The 18,979-nt window shown below is 40.5% G+C and overlaps 1 protein-coding gene across 2 annotated transcripts in view; it reads right to left on the bottom strand.

Annotated features, from left to right (window-relative positions):
* The window catches only part of GAB3 (GRB2 associated binding protein 3), a 115,980-nt gene that overhangs the window by 24,664 nt on the left and 72,337 nt on the right, over nt 1-18,979 (bottom strand). For both annotated transcript variants that reach the window (XM_069985801.1, XM_069985800.1), the window contains exon 2: nt 9,952-10,255. In XM_069985801.1, the coding sequence (XP_069841902.1) occupies nt 9,952-10,216 (265 nt within the window). In that variant the 5' untranslated portion in view covers nt 10,217-10,255. The remainder of the gene's footprint in view (nt 1-9,951; nt 10,256-18,979) is intronic.

Below are 18,979 nucleotides of genomic sequence, written 5' to 3'. Positions count from 1 at the left end.
GCAAACAATACTGAAATGCAGTATTGGACATAGACCATTGGCCATAGGTTGTGCAGCCAAAGATGGTTACCGTGCAGCATCATAACTAAGGTCAGTGAATAAGGTTGGGTTGCTATTCACAAGTAGCCGTGATTCAGACCCAACAGTCGCAAGAAGTCTATGTTGGATAGGTCCTTGGCCTGCCAAGTCACAGTCGCTGACACTTTTGGGTTGCAGTGCAACCCCCATTTATATAGCTTGCTGCAATGCAACAAAATCCACACATGACAACCTCTGTTTAGCTCAAGCCTTAATGTAATAATCCATTTTTCCCACTGTCCTGTTTTCTGCAGATATCTTTAGGAAATACCATGGTAGGTTGGACTGGAGCTTGTATATATAAGAGGCCGAGGTTAGCTCGATTGCTGTATAAACTGATGGTGTGCATACAATCCCCCAATGGACAAGACCTGGTTCTAACTAACAGCCCTTCAAATAGGATTATTTTTAAATGAAGCACTTGGAAAAGCAGATGGTGTTGAGTCTTAGGGCGCAATTATGCGGGACGATTATTGTGTGGAAAATCGTTATAGCATTCAAATTTAAATGATAATTTTCCTGTGTAATTGCAGGCAATCATCCAAAAATGTTGTTGCTTTATACTTATTTCTTAGGATCATCAAAGCTTGGGGGTTACTATACTATACCTGTCATTTCACCTACTATAGGGCCCAGAAATTAAGGGGGCCCACTTAGAACATTGTAACTTTTTGTAGGAAATAACAAGTCAGTAGCTTTCTGTAGATGTCTTAGGGCTACTACCGTATGTGAGTTGTCTGAAATATGGTGCTAGTATCTATACCTTTTTTTATTTCCGTTTTTTTCCGCTACTTCCGTTTCTTCTTATTAGCTGGTGGGGGCCCATCTCATTGAAGTATAGTTACGCTTTTGCATAAAAGAAGCTATGCTGATATATGACAATTGCACCCCTTCCTTTACTTGGCTTAGTATGTAAGTATTGCATTACAATCATTATTGTACTTGCAAAGCCTAACAGATTATAGTAAATTGAGATATTAAGCTATTGTTACAAGCCGAAACTTCTAATATCTCTACTATGAGAACAATTGCTTATCCTTTTTCATTTACAATTCACTTATTATTATCTGCACTGCCAGGAAACTCATCTTGAATAACAGTGTTTTGTAAGCTCTTTTTCCCTTTGAACTACATTGCTTGCAAGAAAAAGGTTTACAAGTTGGGTAGACCATGCAGAGATCTTAGCTCGTTGAGACTAAGATTCCTATGGTTTTATTTGGTAATAAATCAGGACCAATATTTTTTTTTCTTTATTTAGACTATAAGACATATGGCCATACTGGATGCCTATAGAGAATTGAATACTTATGCACAGAACTACTAAATGAAAGATTTACTAAGTAAAATGTAATAAAATTCTGGTATCAAATACGTCAGAAGAGTCTGTCCTAAAAGCGGAGTCTGAAAAATAATAATTATTTGCACCATTCCCTTGGCACAAAATATTGCAGTAAATAGGCCCATAGTTGAGGCATAAGGAAACCTGTTGCATGTGTCTAGCAAGATGCACCAAATTTAGTATACATTGTGCTTCATAAGTTTGATGCTTCTTCTTCCTGTCTCATCTTGTTTTATGCTTTGTAAATTTAAAGCATATAGCTGATATACTAAACACAAGTCATCATCTTATCTGCACCTAACACAATGCACTTTAATCTGATAATGTCTGTGTAAATATTAAATATATAATAACAGTTCTAATAGAAATGATTATTTACTTGGTGTTATAAACAAAACCCGCACCCGCCATCCTCATGGTTAGCTGACAGCTCCATACACATTTACAAGCCAAGTGTGCATGTGTTCTTGACAACAAGAGAGAAAAAAGCGGCTGCCAGATAACGTTGGTGGCAGCGTTTCTCCCTTAAGAACAAAGGATCCAAAACTGCTAAAATCTGCCCATCCCTTCTTTTCCTGAAAACCTTAAACACATTGCTGACTGCAATGTAGAAACAGTACAGATTTTAGCTGTAGATTTTATCCCCCTTAGGTGTGACATCTGTGGCAAATCTGCAGCACGATCTAACATGCAACAGGACCCCTCTCTGCAGTGACTAATGGCCCAGTTACACAAATCGATTGTCGGCACTATATAGTGTATATATAGGGCAAGAGATCAGCCGATGAAGGAGCGGCTGATCGGGGAGTTTTTATAGGTTAAAAAATCATCGGCTGTCTTTCACATCTCCCTGTGTAATATGGGTTGCACAGCTGATGGCTTTTTACAGACAAGGGCTGCACAAACAATCCAGCAATCACTCATACAGCCCTCCATGCACAACTCTTTAGCCATGTAAAAGGCTCTGTAAACAAGCAGCGATCAGTAAGATCAGTTTACTGTTTACAAAGCAGTATGGATCATCTAATACAGCCCTAACAGGCTGCTGTGTAGTATACAAAGCAGCATGGATCATCTAAAACTGCCCTAACAAGCTGCTGTGTAGTTAAAGGGAAACTCCAGATAAGAAAAACTTGTTTTCTATTAAAAGTACATTAAAAGTTATATAGATGTGTCTATACAATGTATTACCGTATCTGTGCGGTTCTGCCACACTGGTAGCTGATAGAAATCCAGAAAGTGAAGAAAAATGGCCTTTGTGCCAATTCACATTGTCTTCTGCTCCCTCTGCTATCCCCTCTTAGAAGACAAATCTTCAATGTCTCTGTCTCACATTGTGTGTGTCTGCTGAGCACAGGCTGATGATGCAGACAGGAGACAGGGCGTGATGTCACAGGAGGCTTGTCTGGATCCCCCAATCCCCTGAGTGATTCACCATCTCTGACCGGCCAGAAGCAGGTGCTGCACTAATTTTACTGATTGTGATGGGGGAGGGGGCTTTGATGATCAGCTGAGGGAAAGCATTGCATTCTGGGAACTCATCAACCAGGAAGGACAAAAACACAAAACAGAACAACCCTACCCCCCCTCCCCCCCAAAAAAAACAAAAACAAAAACCAAATGGATTTTTGGTAGTTTCAAAACTGGGATAGACAGGTAAGTAATGCTATATGCTTCTGCAGAAGTTTCATTTTTTTTAACCTTTACCTGGAGTTCCCCTTTAACAAAGCAGCGTGGATCATCTAATATGGCCCTGTGTAGTATACAAAGCAGCCTGTCCATAAGTGCAGAGAGGGGAAGGGGGGCAGCAGTTCTCTTGTGGACACAGTGGACTGCATCTATCTCTCCCAACCTGCCCCTGTAATATACTGCCCCTATAATTGTTTTCTGGCACTTTTGTAATACATGACACCCTAAGGATGGGAAAAACAACCCTGCAAATCAGCTATTTGTGAGAGCTGTGGCCCCTGCAATACAGTGCCATACATTAGGTACTGGCCATGCTGGGTTACTGCAGTTCAGCTCCTTAGCTCCTTTTCACTTCACTGAGAGGTGCGCTGCAGTAACCCAACACTACTACCACACATTGGATCCTGAGAATAAGCCATTATTAAAAAAAGGTCCCCTAAACACAAATATATATATATATATATATATATATATATATATATTATATATTCAGCTGACAAACAGCTTTAATACATTTGCTTTGGCTCACTAAGTTACCCTAACTTACATCACTTTAACATTACCTAAGTGATAACACACAAGCTAGACACCAGGCCATTTTCTTCATGTGCCATGTGCATTGTACAAATATCTACAGGTCTGTGCACAATAAATATGGAGAGTAAAGGAGCGGCAGTAAGGAATGACAATGTGAGCACAACAATCCATTTTTTGCAGTGTTTTTACACCAGATGGAGCACATGGCAGGAACAGTTGTGTCCTGTCAGGAAGTGTCTAGCTGCAGATGTCCTCACAATATTCTCCCAGCAGTTACTGTAATAAGAAGAGAGAGCGGGCTTGCTACACTCCCTGCAGACCGGCTGCTAAACTCTCCGCTTGTTACCGGAATATGTGCCCTGTCTTCTGTTACTGAACAGGAGCCTTGTGCAACATAACGGGCCCAGAGATGTGTAGGGGCATTACCCTCACACCTAGGGGTCATTTATTAAAGGGGTTGTCCAGCAAAAATCTTTTTCTTTCAAATAAACTGGTGTCAGAAAGATATATAGATTTTTAATTTTCTTCTATTACAAAAAAATCTCAAATCTTCCTATGCTTATAAGCTGCTGTATGTCATGCAGGAAATGTTGTTTTATTTTCAGTCTGACACAGTGTTCTCTGCTGACATCTCTGGCCGAGACAGGAACTGTCCAGAGCAGGAGAGGTTTTCTATGGGGATTCATAGAAAACCGAGACAGAGTTCCTGTCTCGGCCAGAGATGTCAGCAGAGAGCACTGTGTCAGACTGAAAATAAAACATTTCCTGCAGGACATACAGCAGCTAATAAGTATGGGAAGGCTTGAGATTTTTTAATAGAAGTAAATTACAAATCTATATAACTTTGTGATATCAGTTGATTTGAAAGAAAAAGATTTTCACTGGACAATCCCTTTAATCCAGGCCAAATGCAAGATGGATGTCATGCAAGACAAATCCATTTGATATGGAATACATAAATAAAAATACATTGCACTAATGATCCATCATCATCAGTTGTATGAAGATATGTCACATCACAGGCTTGTGTAGTCACAGAACAAGATCAAGGTTGGTGGAGACCCATGGGTATAAAATTGTTGATGCCATATAAGAGGTATGGCTGACTAATAAAGACAATCCCTGTCGATATGCCCTATTAAGACATATAAATATCATATAGAATAGAGATCTGCTCTGGCACCCACCCTTGTCTTTCATGAATTAAACAGTCAGCCATTCAGTTTACATGGGTAAACAGTAGTCGCATTTCTGTTCTTGTATATAATGGAGGTGCCCTGTTAATTTTTTTAAACTTCTCATGTTTTACAGAGGGGAAGCTGGTGGAGGACCTTGAGAAAATGCCCTTTTTCTTCCTTTCCTATAATCTGTCCATGCATACCCATGGCTGACACATACAGCAATGGAAAGCTTGAAGTGGTTATAGTTGGTGGGCAGAGTACATTATTTGGGCATATAGGTGTCATGAAGGCAGTCTTGGACGGGGGTATCGGGAGCCCAAAAGAGGAAATAATCCTGGGGGCCCACCATTGAAGAACCAGTGAGAAATGACATGTCAGTGCAGGTTCTAAAGCTGGGGGCCCATCGGAGGACCCACAAGTCCTCTGGTGGGCCAGTCTGACACTGCATAGAGGTGGCCCCCAACCAGTGTCTCTCTGTCAGACTTGTTCAGTTTATGTATTTCAATACCTGCCCTGTTATACTTCATTCCTCCGACAACAAGTGGAGAATAAAAAGATGCCGTGACATTAAGCCGACCACATATAAAAACTTTTTTAAACCTCCTATTCACTTGATCTCCAGCCATGGTTTAGCCATCTGTAATGATAACCCTTATTAACCTTCTATTTACATAGAAGAGATTGTCAGGGTAGTGACATAGTAACCCTAGCCGTGCATCTAAATAAATGGTTATATAAAAGTCTCCATTCAGATTATTAAACCACAATTGTATTTTTTTACTTCATATTACTCGCTGAACGCTTGCCGCCTTATGCTCTGTACGTATCCTTGTTCAAGTTAAATAGGTCCTAACCCATGAATCTCCTGTTTATACGCCACGCTACAGTACTAAGAAACAAGAACTTCTTATCTTATTTATCACAAAGCTGCAGCAGCAGAGATGATATGAGGACATTCACGGCAAACCACACAGCGCATTTCTGCTTCTGCTATTGCTTCACCATAAACACAGAAATCGTTTCTTTTTAGCCCAAACTTCCCAGTTGTACAAGTTCTTCCATTATTTACAGTCTGATAAGCCAGGGCGTATATAGCTGGTGCTCACTACCCTTTACCTAACCTTCAGTCTCATCAGATCTGCCAGAGTCTCCCCTGGGTGCAGAACAGCCCCAGCGCACTCCTCTCTCAGTCTGGTAATAGTATCACTGTGCATTAATGTTATATTGCAGCAGCTGGCTGAATAAATTATGTATAAGCATTTTCTAACTAGAGAACGAAGGGAAAAGGTTCTCCCCCCCCCCCCCCAGCAAGACCTAATCATCTAGTGCAGCTCTATATACAGAGGAGAATAAAAGCGGAATGACAAAATGCCAAATAGCACCGAGGCACTGGCATGGTTTTACACATGAAGCATATATCAGCTACTTATAGCAATACATTACGTAAACCACTAAGCCCATAGAGCAGCTGTCCAGCCATAAGTATATGTAAGGCACTAGTTACTGTATAGGCTATGCTCTCTCCGTGCTGGCTGCTTGGCTGATTTTTAGTATAGCTTCATTATTGCTGTGCTGTGTCTACAAGGAGCCTGAAATCCATATTTCTGTAAAGTATTTTGGGATATATATACAGTGGTACCTTGGTTTAAGAGTAACTTGGTTTAAGAGCGTTTTGGTTTAAGAGCTGACAGTTTTTCAAAATTGTGACTTGGTTTAAGAGCATTGCTTTGGTTTAAGAACTCCCTGTACTGGGTGGGTGGGCGAGTGGTGAAGGGGCATGGTCTGCATAGTGTGGTCCACAGCACTGTACTCTGACCCAGGAAGTCTCCCCCACCTTCCAAATCATAGCAGATCCACTTCAGGCTGGGGCTTACATCTGGGGACAGGGCTGTGGAGGTAATCTCTCCATAGCTGTAACCCCTCTCTCCCCGGACAGAGAGTGCTGCATGTATGTGCCCACATATGCTCTGCTCATTCTTTCATGCTCCCTGCAGTCTCTGTCAGTCCTTGTGTTTCCCATCCTCTCCATTACTGTACAGTAACTTATAATATCGCATATTCTGCTGTTTCTGAATGTTTGTTTCATCTGTTTTACATGTTATTCAGAATAATAAATCATTATTTTTGGGGTGTGGAACCAATTGTCTGCATATCAGTGATTTCTTATGGGAAAATTTGCTTTGGTTTAAGAGTAGATTTGGATTACAAGCACAGTCCCGGAACGAATTATGCTCGTAATCCAAGGCACCACTGTATATATATTTGGAATCTCTCAATACCCCAAATAGGACACAGGGCAAAAACCATGTAAATCTCCTGTACACTGCATAGATTCCCAGCTGTCTCCCATACTGTTATAATACAAATTTCTTACATGTGTCTCTTTTAATGAAATTACATTATGGCTGTTCAGAATTGATGGCAATGCTACACTTCTGATACCTCCAACAAGCTTTTACCATTGTAAGTATGGATGGTACCTCCAACACGCCTTTGTCATTGTAATTATGGATGTAAGACTAAGGTCACATTAAATAAGCAGGCTATGTAGGTGTACTGGCAGAAAGGTATGCATAAGTATCACCTGATATATATAGATAGCCTGCTAGTGACTAGTGACTACGTTTGGTCCGTTTCTAAACATACTATAATGTTAATAATGGTCACTGGTGACATGCTTATTTAAGTCATTGTGCGTCCAGCTTTAGGCTAGGGCGGCCATGATACAGGCCCTGCAACCGAAAACCATTCAAGTCGCCTGAATTCCACTTCATTGCAGTTAGTCAAAGTGAATGAATTGACAGTCACAAAAAAACTGTGACACAGCGACTTATTTCAGTGCCAATTCGGTGCCAATTGGCCTGGCTATTGCCATCAGACTGAAAAATGACATTTGGCTCGGCAAGTATTTAGGACTTTATACAACCAAGACTTTCCACATTAGGAATTGTAAAATCTGAACAGTTCCTTTCCATTGCCCATAATAGGGGTATGAACCTGGTAGGATATTGTAAGATGAATGTAACAGAATATGGATGTACTTATATTTCTATATCAGCTACCATAGCAGTATATCTGATCTAGTACCAGAGGCTATTGTGTCAGTGCTGGGAATTGTTGTGGTTAGACTGGTCTGTCCTTCCAGTCTTGCTTGGCGAAAGCACAGGAGCACTGGACTCTACAAAAGTGGATCATTAACAAGCATTCCAATGAGGTCACTTGTGAAACAAGAGTTACCACTAGAAATACATCTGGAACAGTAAACACTGGTGAGAGTGGTCTCATTAGAATAAGATGCTTGTAAATCCATGGTAATTTGTTATCCCGGTACATGTGTGGACTGATGACCAATCGATGATGAGGAGCTATGGACATGAGAGCTGGCTATATCTGGAAGCCAGAGTATGTACTTACAGGATTATGACTAATAACTAATAAGAAGACGAGAGACATTGACGTAATCGTCCAATACGGCAAAAGTAAAGCAGTTGTTCTGCCAAGAAGGAAACAGGCATTGCACACTTTGTGATCGGTTGCTCACTTGGTGACTGTGGCCTATAAGCAGTTGGCTGGAGATGGCTGCTGTTCTGGTATATATAGATCCCAGTCTGAGCATCACTTTCAGCTTACCTGCATTAGTTTCATGTGTCCCTTTGCTGTCTGCAACCAGCTCAGACTCTAATGGCTGGTAAGTGATTTGTATGGAGTTTGAACTATATACATTCTTTAACACAGTGAAAATATGGTCAAACTGCAGCTTTACAGGGTTCTGAAGGGCTTAAACATTATTGGTAGAGATGAGCGGATCACTTAGAAGTTTGTTTTGCGAATCACAGACAAACACATTTTTATTAAAACACACAAACTATAGAAGCTATAATAGTGGGACTATTACAGAGTAGCCATTTTTTCAACAGCTGTTGCCGTGACAGTGTCAAAATGGGAAAATGTCAATCAGCCTGTCAATCATTCAATTTCCGCCATGGAAACTAGTAGACCTTGGTGGATCAGCGGCGTAATATCAATTTTCTCCCAGGACAGCAATGGACATTGGTAAATGAGCACCCAGTGAGTTATTAAGATGGACCCTGTATTCACCGTGATTTCCTATAATGCACACCCAGCACCCAGTGACTTGATATAATGAACAACAGTCACCCAGTTACTTGGTATACTGGACAATGGCTTCACTGCTCCCACAGAACCACCCCCCCCCAATCCACCCTCCTCTCCTCTCTGTCCCCATCTCTCTGTATTTCTCTTCCTGCTCTGCACTGCAACCTACTCTCCACTATACACAGCCGACTGGCCGCCCCCAGGAAGCCAATCACCTTATATAGAGGGTGGGGGTGGGTTGGTGACATCACAGTGGGGTTTGCTGCTGATTGGACGGGCGCAAGGGATTATGGATAATCCCTTGCTCCCACCAAAAGACAGTTCTGTAAGATAACATGTGCAGCTGCCATGTTAAACGCATGTGCAAAGCGAATCTGGCAAATTTGCAAATCACTAAGAAGCAAATTTAATGCCAGATTCGCTGCCAACTGGAATTTGTCAGATTCGCTTTGCTCATGTATAATTATTGGTATATCCATAGTTCACCTTCTGGAACACCCATGATCAATGAACGGGCTGCAGTCTTCCTGCCATTGCTCTAACTTCTTCATTGTTTAAATTGGCACTGCTGCCTGTCTGTGTGAGAGGGGTTCCTGGTATTATAACTTTTCTCATTCAGTATTATTTAAGTAAATAAGATAAGCTATGGTACCAGGCATTGGTGGGGCAAGTCGCTGCACCTCTGCAAACAATGCAAGAGTAGAGACAACTTCAGTAATAGTGACATGCCATCACTTTCTATTATGGGAGCACCTCTAAATTCAATTAAAATTATATACAGAAAGTTCTATGGCAATATGTGACTTTACCTTAGAAATCAACGCACAGCGGGAGATTTATCAAAGGGTGTAAAATATACACTGGTATCAAGTGCCCACAGCATCCAATCACAGCTCCACTTTCATTTTACCAGAGCTGAAAGCTGAGCTGTGATTGGTTGCTATGGGCAGTTTACACCAATCTATACAGTTTATACTTTTTCAAGGTCATCTGCTTCACCTTCAACCTTACCTGTGCCGTCTTCCAGCTGTCCAAAGTTACAGATCTGGGTAATATTGTGCATCCAGCTTTGCATTTCCTCCTCTGTCCTGGCCACAAGGTAGAATGTACGAAACGCCGTTTTCACGATGAACACAAAGCTGTTTTGGAATTCCTTCTTTATAAGGTTAACTCCAATGTATTTCTGTACTTCACATTCATTCAGGTCTATTATCCTAATGGGTTTTTTGGAGTGATTATTCTTATAATATTCTAACACGTCTGGGTTTCCACTCATCCTCCCTCGTCGTAGCACGAACCACCGTTTTCGCCATACCTGCAGAAAGCAAGAGAGTTAGTCTCCACGTAAATCTTTGACCGTACACTTATCTCATTAACCCATAAGACTTGTCTATTTAGCAGACTATTTTGTACCAGTGGTTCACACATTTGTTTTTGTTACTTTTTTAGTCCCGTGTTTCATCATGGAGTCACTATTACACAATATTGTATCCCTCAGCTTACAATGACCGCGGCTCTGGCAGGTCACAACTCTATTGCATCACATGGCGTTCCAACAGAAATCAATGTAAGTTACATGGGCCACTTGTGCTATTGCGAATGTGACCACACAGTCAAACGTTTTCTTAATTCTTTGGAAAATAACACATAACATTTGAGAAAAGTATAAAAGAATTAAATATCCAGTTAACCATATACACTGCCACTGTTGCTTTTACTCAGTATAAAAGACAGACGATTTAGGAAGCTCCCGGGCCTCAGATCTTGAACTAATGATTTTACACTGGTTGATCTAAACCAGAGACTTTTAAATCAGCTTGAAGCGAGTTCACACAAATACTGTTACTGAACAATTGGAAACATATTGACATGGGAAACCAGTTAGCAGATGAGTCCGCAAGAAAGTATAAAAATAAACGACAGCAAAACAGATCATGACAGTAAAAGACCGAGCCCTAAATAGAATTCAATCCGTAAAACAACACTAAGAGGAACAAAAAAAAGATTTCCCAGAAATATTGTGTAGAAAAAAAGGAAGTGGAAATAAATAAGTAACCAGGTGAATTAGCGAGACCACAAGTACTTCACATGAAATGTCCTTTGTGATAAGATGGTTAGAAACGTCATTACAAACAAACATAGAACAGACCCACGCAGAGGGAATAGACACGGCACCGGTTGCACAGTCTGTATAGTGTCATGCAGCTCCTGTTCAGAACACATGGACATTGAAGAGGCACCTATGTTTATACTATATCTCTTATGGAAGGATACTTATGACAACTTCATCCTCTAGAGGTGATGTACTTAAGTGCAGGCCTACAGAGTAGCTAACCTCTTCTTCTATTATGAACCTATTTAATGTGAATATACAGTCGTGCAATACTAGTCTGACCATGCAAGAAAGGTGTAGCAGAGCTGAAGAGGTTTAGAGATTGCAACAAAGAGAATGAAGAATTACTAATAGTATAGAAATATGTGCATTCATCTTGTTTTATCCTTTCCTCAAGAAGTAATGGTTGCCCATCTGCCAAGTTTTAGGGAACTTTGCAGAGGGACAACCATTACATCTTGAGGAAAGGGAGTTTCACAATCTGCCTAGTTATGCCGAGATACAGTCCTCACATATATTGACAAATCATTGAGCAGTTTTGCCATTTAAGAGTGAATTTAGTGAGGATCCGTTCTTCCACGAGGGATGAGAAATAAAGGTCATATATGGTCTGGTATGGAGATTGACTTTAGATTATTCTTAAGCGATCCAACAATCTGATGTCTGGACATATGTATAGGAAGTAGAGATGAGCAAACCTCAAGAACACTTGGATTTTGTTGAAACTCAAAGGCTCTGAATTTGATTAGCGGTGGCTGAAAAAGTTGGATGCAGCCTTAGGGAATCCTGGAAAACATGGATACAGCCTGAAGCTATGTTCACACGTTGTATGACTCCGGCCATTCCGTTGACCAAGCTGGAGTGCTGGAACCACACCATCTTCACCTTAGTAGAAATGTTTCTTTTCTTTTTAGGTTTTATGCATGCGGGTCCCTGAAAATGTCTTTAAAGGGAAACAATCACATTAAAAAGTCCCTAAAGCTAAGGAAACATGCTGGTACATCACCCAGCACGCTTCCCAAACATACCCCGGTACCCTGCATGATTAACCTGCAATCTTACTTTTATAAAGTCCTGCACTGTATGCTAATTGCAGCTAAGTAGCCATCTGGGCGTATGTAGTCGCAGTCCTCTGGGCGTGATTGAAAGCGGCTCTTTCCGCTGTACTGCCCATGCGCAGCATAGTATAGACTTCAGCGCGCCGCCATGAAATTCCGCCCCCGGGTGACGTCACAGGACAGGAGCGCTGAACCTGCCCAGGACTGTGACTACATACGCCCAGGACCGTGACTTCATGGCCAGGACACGCCCAGATGACTACTTGGCCGCAATTAGCATACAGAACGGGACTTTATTTAAGTAAGATTGCAGGTTAATCAAGCAGGGCACGCAGGGTACAGGGGTATGTTTGGGAAGTGTACTGGGTGATGTACCAGCACGTTTCCTTAGCTTTAGGGATATTTTTGACGTGATTGGTGTCCTTTAAAGTATGATCATCTGCTAGCTGTTCTTTCCTGATATTCTTCACAACTAATGTGCAAGAGAAAATTTCCAGCTATGTCTCTGGTCCTTGTTTAAGAAGAAAAACTGACTGACAAAGAATAGAAAGTGAGAGATAGCAGTAATAAGCCACTGTGAACCAAACCTAATAAAAATCATTCATCCACGTGGTCCTCCTTAGTCTCTTGAAAAAAAAAAAAAAAAAAACGAGGGCACACAAGAACATTACAACCAATCTAAAGTTTAAAGCATGAAAACGATGAAACTAATTCCACTGGATGGCGACTATTTCTGGCATAAGATAATATCAGAGACTCTGGAAGGCAGAGCTGAGGCTGCATAGTCCCACACTACAAGACGTATCACTTCCTTAGCAACTGGCTTTCCACTGATTGTGACAGATAATGCATTACTACAGAATAACCAGCAGAAAACGGTTACAGAGAACCACAATATAGTCTCTATTTTATACATACTACTAACATATGGCAATCATTTATCCTACAAGTGCCCTCCGATTGCCCATGTATCACCTAATACAGTAAGGTGAGTGTGTTACCTTGTGCACTGGCTATTTTGCCATTCTATAGTCTTTGGTCATAGCAGTCATACAAAACCCATCATTGTTGGAGAATCTACCGACAATCTATTGTGTATTGGGGAAGTCTGACCATCCCCCAAAATCTGCTGGTAGAAAAGAAAGGGTGCATTTTAATCTCCTCCAATTCATCAGATAATATTCAACTGGAGATAATAAGTCTGCGTGAAAACCCAACGTGTCTGATCCGCTGCCTCTACTCTACATGGTAATATGTGTTATTCTCAGTTCAGATAAGGTCAGGCCCAGCCATCATTCTTTCTGATGTGTCTATGCAGTGAGTACACTTGTATATTTGGGAGAATAGCAGAATCTACACAGATGTTTTTTGAGGAAATTCAAATTCACTCTTTGACAAAATGAAATAAGCCTTTAGAACTAATAGCATTCATGGAAGGAGTCCAACATGCATGTATAAGCTTTGAAGCTTTTATACAAGTAAAAGAGCAGTATTGTTGCCCTCGGCTTAAGGGGCTTGTTGGAAATGCAGCTGATTGTAGAGGAAGTGGTCAGAAGATGTGCAGGTGGCTTTGGGATAGGATAAAGCATCCTCTCCTTTTGACCTCTCAGGAAAAAGTCTTTCGGTTTGAAGGGAGTTTATTAAAGGGGAAGTAACATTTGCTCTTATGTGTCTTGGTGGAACTGATTCGATTTCATGCAAAGCAACACATATCATTACATTGTATGATGATCAGTGGGAAGAAAGGTTGTGCAAATTTGCTTTTTTCAGGCAGTTTTTTTTTGTTGGCTGCACAATTAGGTTATCCTAATATAGGACGCCATGTAGATATGCAACTTGGACCGTAGTAGTTTTATAACAATGTGCTTGCTAGGACTATTCTCATATCTGTGATATATGTATACCGTACTTGTGGTTTGTGGTGGTCTTTCTAACTGGATCCCTTTGCACATCTAATTTTGTTGGGTTTTTTAATCATTTAAGAGTCTAAGCTGTATAGCTTTTTGTGTACAATTTTTTTTTAAAAAGGTGTCTATCCCTTCAAGTCATTGTTTCACTCCTCCTAGGAACACTGACTAGAGATAAATGCTAAGCCAAAAATCACTCAAAAAGGAAAGAATACCCATCTGCAGACAGCTGTTTTGGGGGTATTGCCCCTTGTCAGTTTAGAGCACGTCCGTCATTTTATACACTGTGTGCATTGGAGATTCGTCATTCTATCGACTTTCTATCGTCTTTTTAAATAAAAAAGGCAGCTGCCTTTTCTGTTTTTTTGCCATTGTGCAAACAGCCCATTCATGCTCGCTCGGACTTTTGGGAAAAAGGCTGCTCAGCAAATCACAGGCTTCAGCGGTCCTAGGAAAGGGCTGCATGGACATCGCTAACAAATGGACTTCACTCTATTGTGTAGATGACTTTGAAAAACTGATACTATATTAAAGTAATTTAAAACAAGCTGTCCCTTTAAGTAGTATTTTCTCACCAACACTCTAAGCAGTGTCTTAACTACCCAAGTGTGTTATCTTGTAAGAGCCAAGCCAGCACTTTACAATTCCATGAAACTCCTTTTGTTTCACTTTAGTAATACCACAAAACCCAAAAGGTCACTAACAGTCACACTGCATATCTAACCGTCAGGCCTCATATGATGGCACAATGTGGAGAAAGAAAAAGAGCAAAACAGGAAATTGGGCAAAATGAAGCAGCAAAGATGATACCCACAAGTGGACGGCTTATTGTGAGGAAATCGGTCTCTGTAACCTACTACGTTTCAAAGAAAAGAAATGCTTGTGGCCACATGTTAGGAACGCCTTAACTCCTTTACTATGCATTATAGTATTCACACTTTTGGTTCAAAGAAAAACAAACAATAATGATACATCCACGTATACTTCCTGTTGACAGATGTCAATTTATCTTCCTTTTTTCAATTCTTTAGCTCCGTGATTAAGAAAAAAAAAAAAACATGCCGCCTCAACCTTTACCCACAGTCCATAAGGGACCTACTCACACCCCTTATATGATGAAACTAGCACCTCTACATGTGCATAAGCATCCAAAAATAGAGCTACATTACATGCACATAAGTATTAAGTAGAGACAAATGGTCCAACTCCCAAGGTATAAACTATAATCCACCCTAAACCTGAAGTGCACACACGCTTTATAACAGAGAAGGCAATGGACATGTGCGTAATGGAAAATCTGGTTTTGTCTCAGTTAGGCTGGGTTAACATTACGGTTTTGCAATCCATCTGTCTTATTAATTTTTGAGTGATGGAAGTGATGGAAAAACAGGTGCATTTGTCTGCATCTGTTTTTCCATTGATTCCATGTTAAATAAAAACGGATCAAACTGTATCCGTTTTTTTAATGTACACAAAAATTCGGTCAACCGACTTTTTGTGTACATTAAAAAAGCTAATGTGTTTTGATCCCTTTTTTTTATAATGGAAGTCAATGGAAAAACGGATCAAAACAGATGCACACAAATGCAACGGATGAGACAAACGGATTGCAAAAATGAAGTGTGAACCCTGCCTTAGATTCCAGGCACATGATCTGTATTTGTAAACAGGTAAAAAAATACATTTGTGTGCATGGGGTCATCAGTCGTGAATTAGGCTACCTTCTTATCATGTTTTGCCCATATTTTCTTAGTATACATCAGCAACCTGTTAAAAAATTAACAGTTATAATATGTTTGGAAAACTAACCATATGTGGTCACTAGTTGACTATATCAGTTTATGGGCCCATACTACAGTATATATCCATAACCTTTGACAAGTTGATGATGTACTCTGCGAATGTAGGACCAAAATGTGATGGCACCATAGCCTTATACCTCATCTCATCAAAACTTTAGGAAAAGTGAGGAATTGTATGGCCCAGAAGCCAATTTTAGAACAGTATAGATGCTATTGGTCCTTTCAGAGAGAAAGAAACTCTTTGCTCTAGCACATGCATTGGGAGACCCCCTTTATAGCCTCATAGGTAGGGCAAATGGAATGTGGATAAAATAACTAGTGTAGCCCATTATTGTTTAGCTTGAAAAAATGTTTGTCATTGTGAATTCATAGGCCAGTCCAATGACACATGCAAATATTTTGGGGAAGAATATTCCATTTCATCATTAGAAGACAAAGAAAATGATAAAAGAATCCTGTATGTCATTTCTTAAAATAATATATATATATTATAATAATATATTATAATATATATTCTAATAACAAAAGGCGCGTGACATTATTATATGTAGTTGTGTGATCACTGTGATATGCAGTTCAACCACCTCTGGTATTTGGTGAATTCACTATAAACTCATACCCTACCTTTATTTACTAAAACAACTGAAACACCAACATACATTCCTACATATTTAAAGAAAGTTATGTAACGTCACCGAGAACAAACAGTCCCGCTTACCTACAGGTATTCCCTAAGGGTGCCCTCACACATGCTTTCTGTCTGTTTTTTTTTTGGGCCTGAACGCCAATTTTTTTATGTATTTGCATTTTTACTGACATTTTTTACTTTATGTGTGAAGTGGTTTAGGCGTTTTTGTGTGCTGAACTTTTTTCCCTCTGCCATTACATGACCTAGTTGCTGGATCACAAAAGGTGACAAAAATGGCAAAAAAAAAAGACCGTACACACATCAATGGCGTTGTTGAGACAACCAGAACAATCCTATTGAAGTCTATGGGTGAAAAAATATCACACCCTTAGCATTCAGCATTTTGGAATAACTGCCACAAAGCCTCAAAAAAATCAGAAAGGAAAGAAAAAAACGCCACCCCTAAAAAACAGCATATGTATTAGGCATATCATAAACTTCTATTGACTTCCATGCGGCCACTGGCATTTTTGGGAAGAAAAGAAAAAAAAATGACATGGTGTACTTATTGACATTTTTCCAGGATTTTAAGGCTATGTTCACACACTGTGAACATCCGTCCGTTCCGTGACCCCGGCTGGGTCACGGAACGGCCGATCTCAGCCCCGATCATCCCGGGCATCAGAGCTTCCCATGGCACACAGTGAAGCAAGCGGCCGGAGCTGCTTGCTTCACTGTGTGAACTGACAGGTCTTTCTGCGGCCGGAATTCACTGAATTCTGGCCACAGAAAACTGACATGTTAGTTTTTTCCGGCACCGCATGGGATCCCGGCTGGAGCGTATACGATGTGTGTATGCTCCGGCCGGAATTCCATTGAAAATGAGGCTTTGTTCCACCCCTCAAAACTATAGCCGTAGTTCTGCGGCGAGAACTACGGCCGTAGTTTTACGTAGTGTGAACATAGCCTAAGGCAGTGTGAAGCCAGCCTAATGGTCACTTGTGAAGTACTCAATGGTCCTTACCTCACTTGCCTATGCAATGACATATTTAATATCCCACATTGCTGCAATGTAGGAAACAAGTACAGTGGTACCTTGGTTTAAGAGTAACTTGGTTTAAGAGCGTTTTGGTTTAAGAGATCACAGTTTTTCAAAATTGTGACTTGGTTTAAGAGCATTGCTTTGGTTTAAGAACTCTCTGTACTGGGTGGGATTGCGAGTAGTGGAAGGGCATGCCTTGCACAGGGTGGTCTACAGCACTGTACTCTGACCCAGGAAGTCTCCCTCACCTTCAAAATCATAGCAGATCCACTTCAGGCTGGGGCTTACATCAGGGGACAGGACTGTGGGGGTAATCTCTCCATAGCTGTAACCCCTCTCTCCCAGACAGAGAGTGCTGCATGTATGTGCCCACATCTGTCCTGCTCATTCCTTAATGCTCCCTGCAGGCTCTGTCAGTCCTGATTGGTCTATGCTGAACACACCCCCCTTCTCCATTGCTGTCATGTGACCATACAGACCTCTGACAGCAGCCCTGCTTCTCTATTCTAGCCTGTTGTACTACGTTACTGCATTATGGGATCTGCAGTGCTGCTGTTTTTTTTTTGGTTTTTACACTTACTATACATTATACACCACATGCTGATTGCTATACTGTACAGTAACTTATATCATCCATATTCAGCTGTTTCTGAATGTTTGTTTCCTTTGTATTACATGTTATTCAGAATATAAAATTATTATTTTTGAGTTGTGGAACCAATTGTCTGCATTTCTATGATTTATTATGGGAAAATTTGCTTTGGTTTAAGAGTGGATTTGGATTACAAGCACGGTCCCGGAACCAATTATGCTCGTAATCCAAGGCACCATTGTATTAGGACCCCAGTGGGAGCTGTACACAAAAATGGATTCTTATTTATGTCACCAAACATTACACATTCAGACTGTCCAAGTGACGAGCCTATATACAGAACATGTAATACAGATAATAACATAGCTTGATACAATGTAAATACTAATTACGATGTGAATGGATAAACCTGCTAGGCGAAGCACAGTACATAGCATTGATGTAATATACATAGAGGGTTGTACTATCAATAACAATTGTACAATTAAACTGTGCATCAGATATTCTTCGTATGTATGTGGACTATGCCCGAACATAGGACCCAATGACTGTAAACCCAATGATAGCTTAGATAGCTTTGTTTGCATAAATGACATTCCACTGTTACATATTTCCCTCTTTTACGCCCACAAACAACGTACCAGTGCAGGGATGGAAGAAAACATTACAAGAATGCACATTCACTAACTGGTGGAGTGTCTCAATTTTAGAATTCATATGAAATTCCACAGGTTTATGAGAATCCCCACACTATGTTGTCATGAAATGCCTATGCTACAGTGTAAAAGTATAGACTACTGTAAGTAAAGGCCTACAGGTCTGCTTACCCATGACTCCCTTAAAGTGGCCACATATCACCAGCTACTTGGTCTTACTGATCATGAGAAAAAAACTGCT

This window comes from Dendropsophus ebraccatus, chromosome 10 (assembly GCF_027789765.1).
Source record: "Dendropsophus ebraccatus isolate aDenEbr1 chromosome 10, aDenEbr1.pat, whole genome shotgun sequence".
Classification (NCBI taxonomy): Eukaryota; Metazoa; Chordata; class Amphibia; order Anura; family Hylidae; genus Dendropsophus; species Dendropsophus ebraccatus.
The sequence above is the reverse complement of the archived record's forward strand: the minus strand, read 5'-3'. Positions and strand labels throughout refer to the sequence as shown.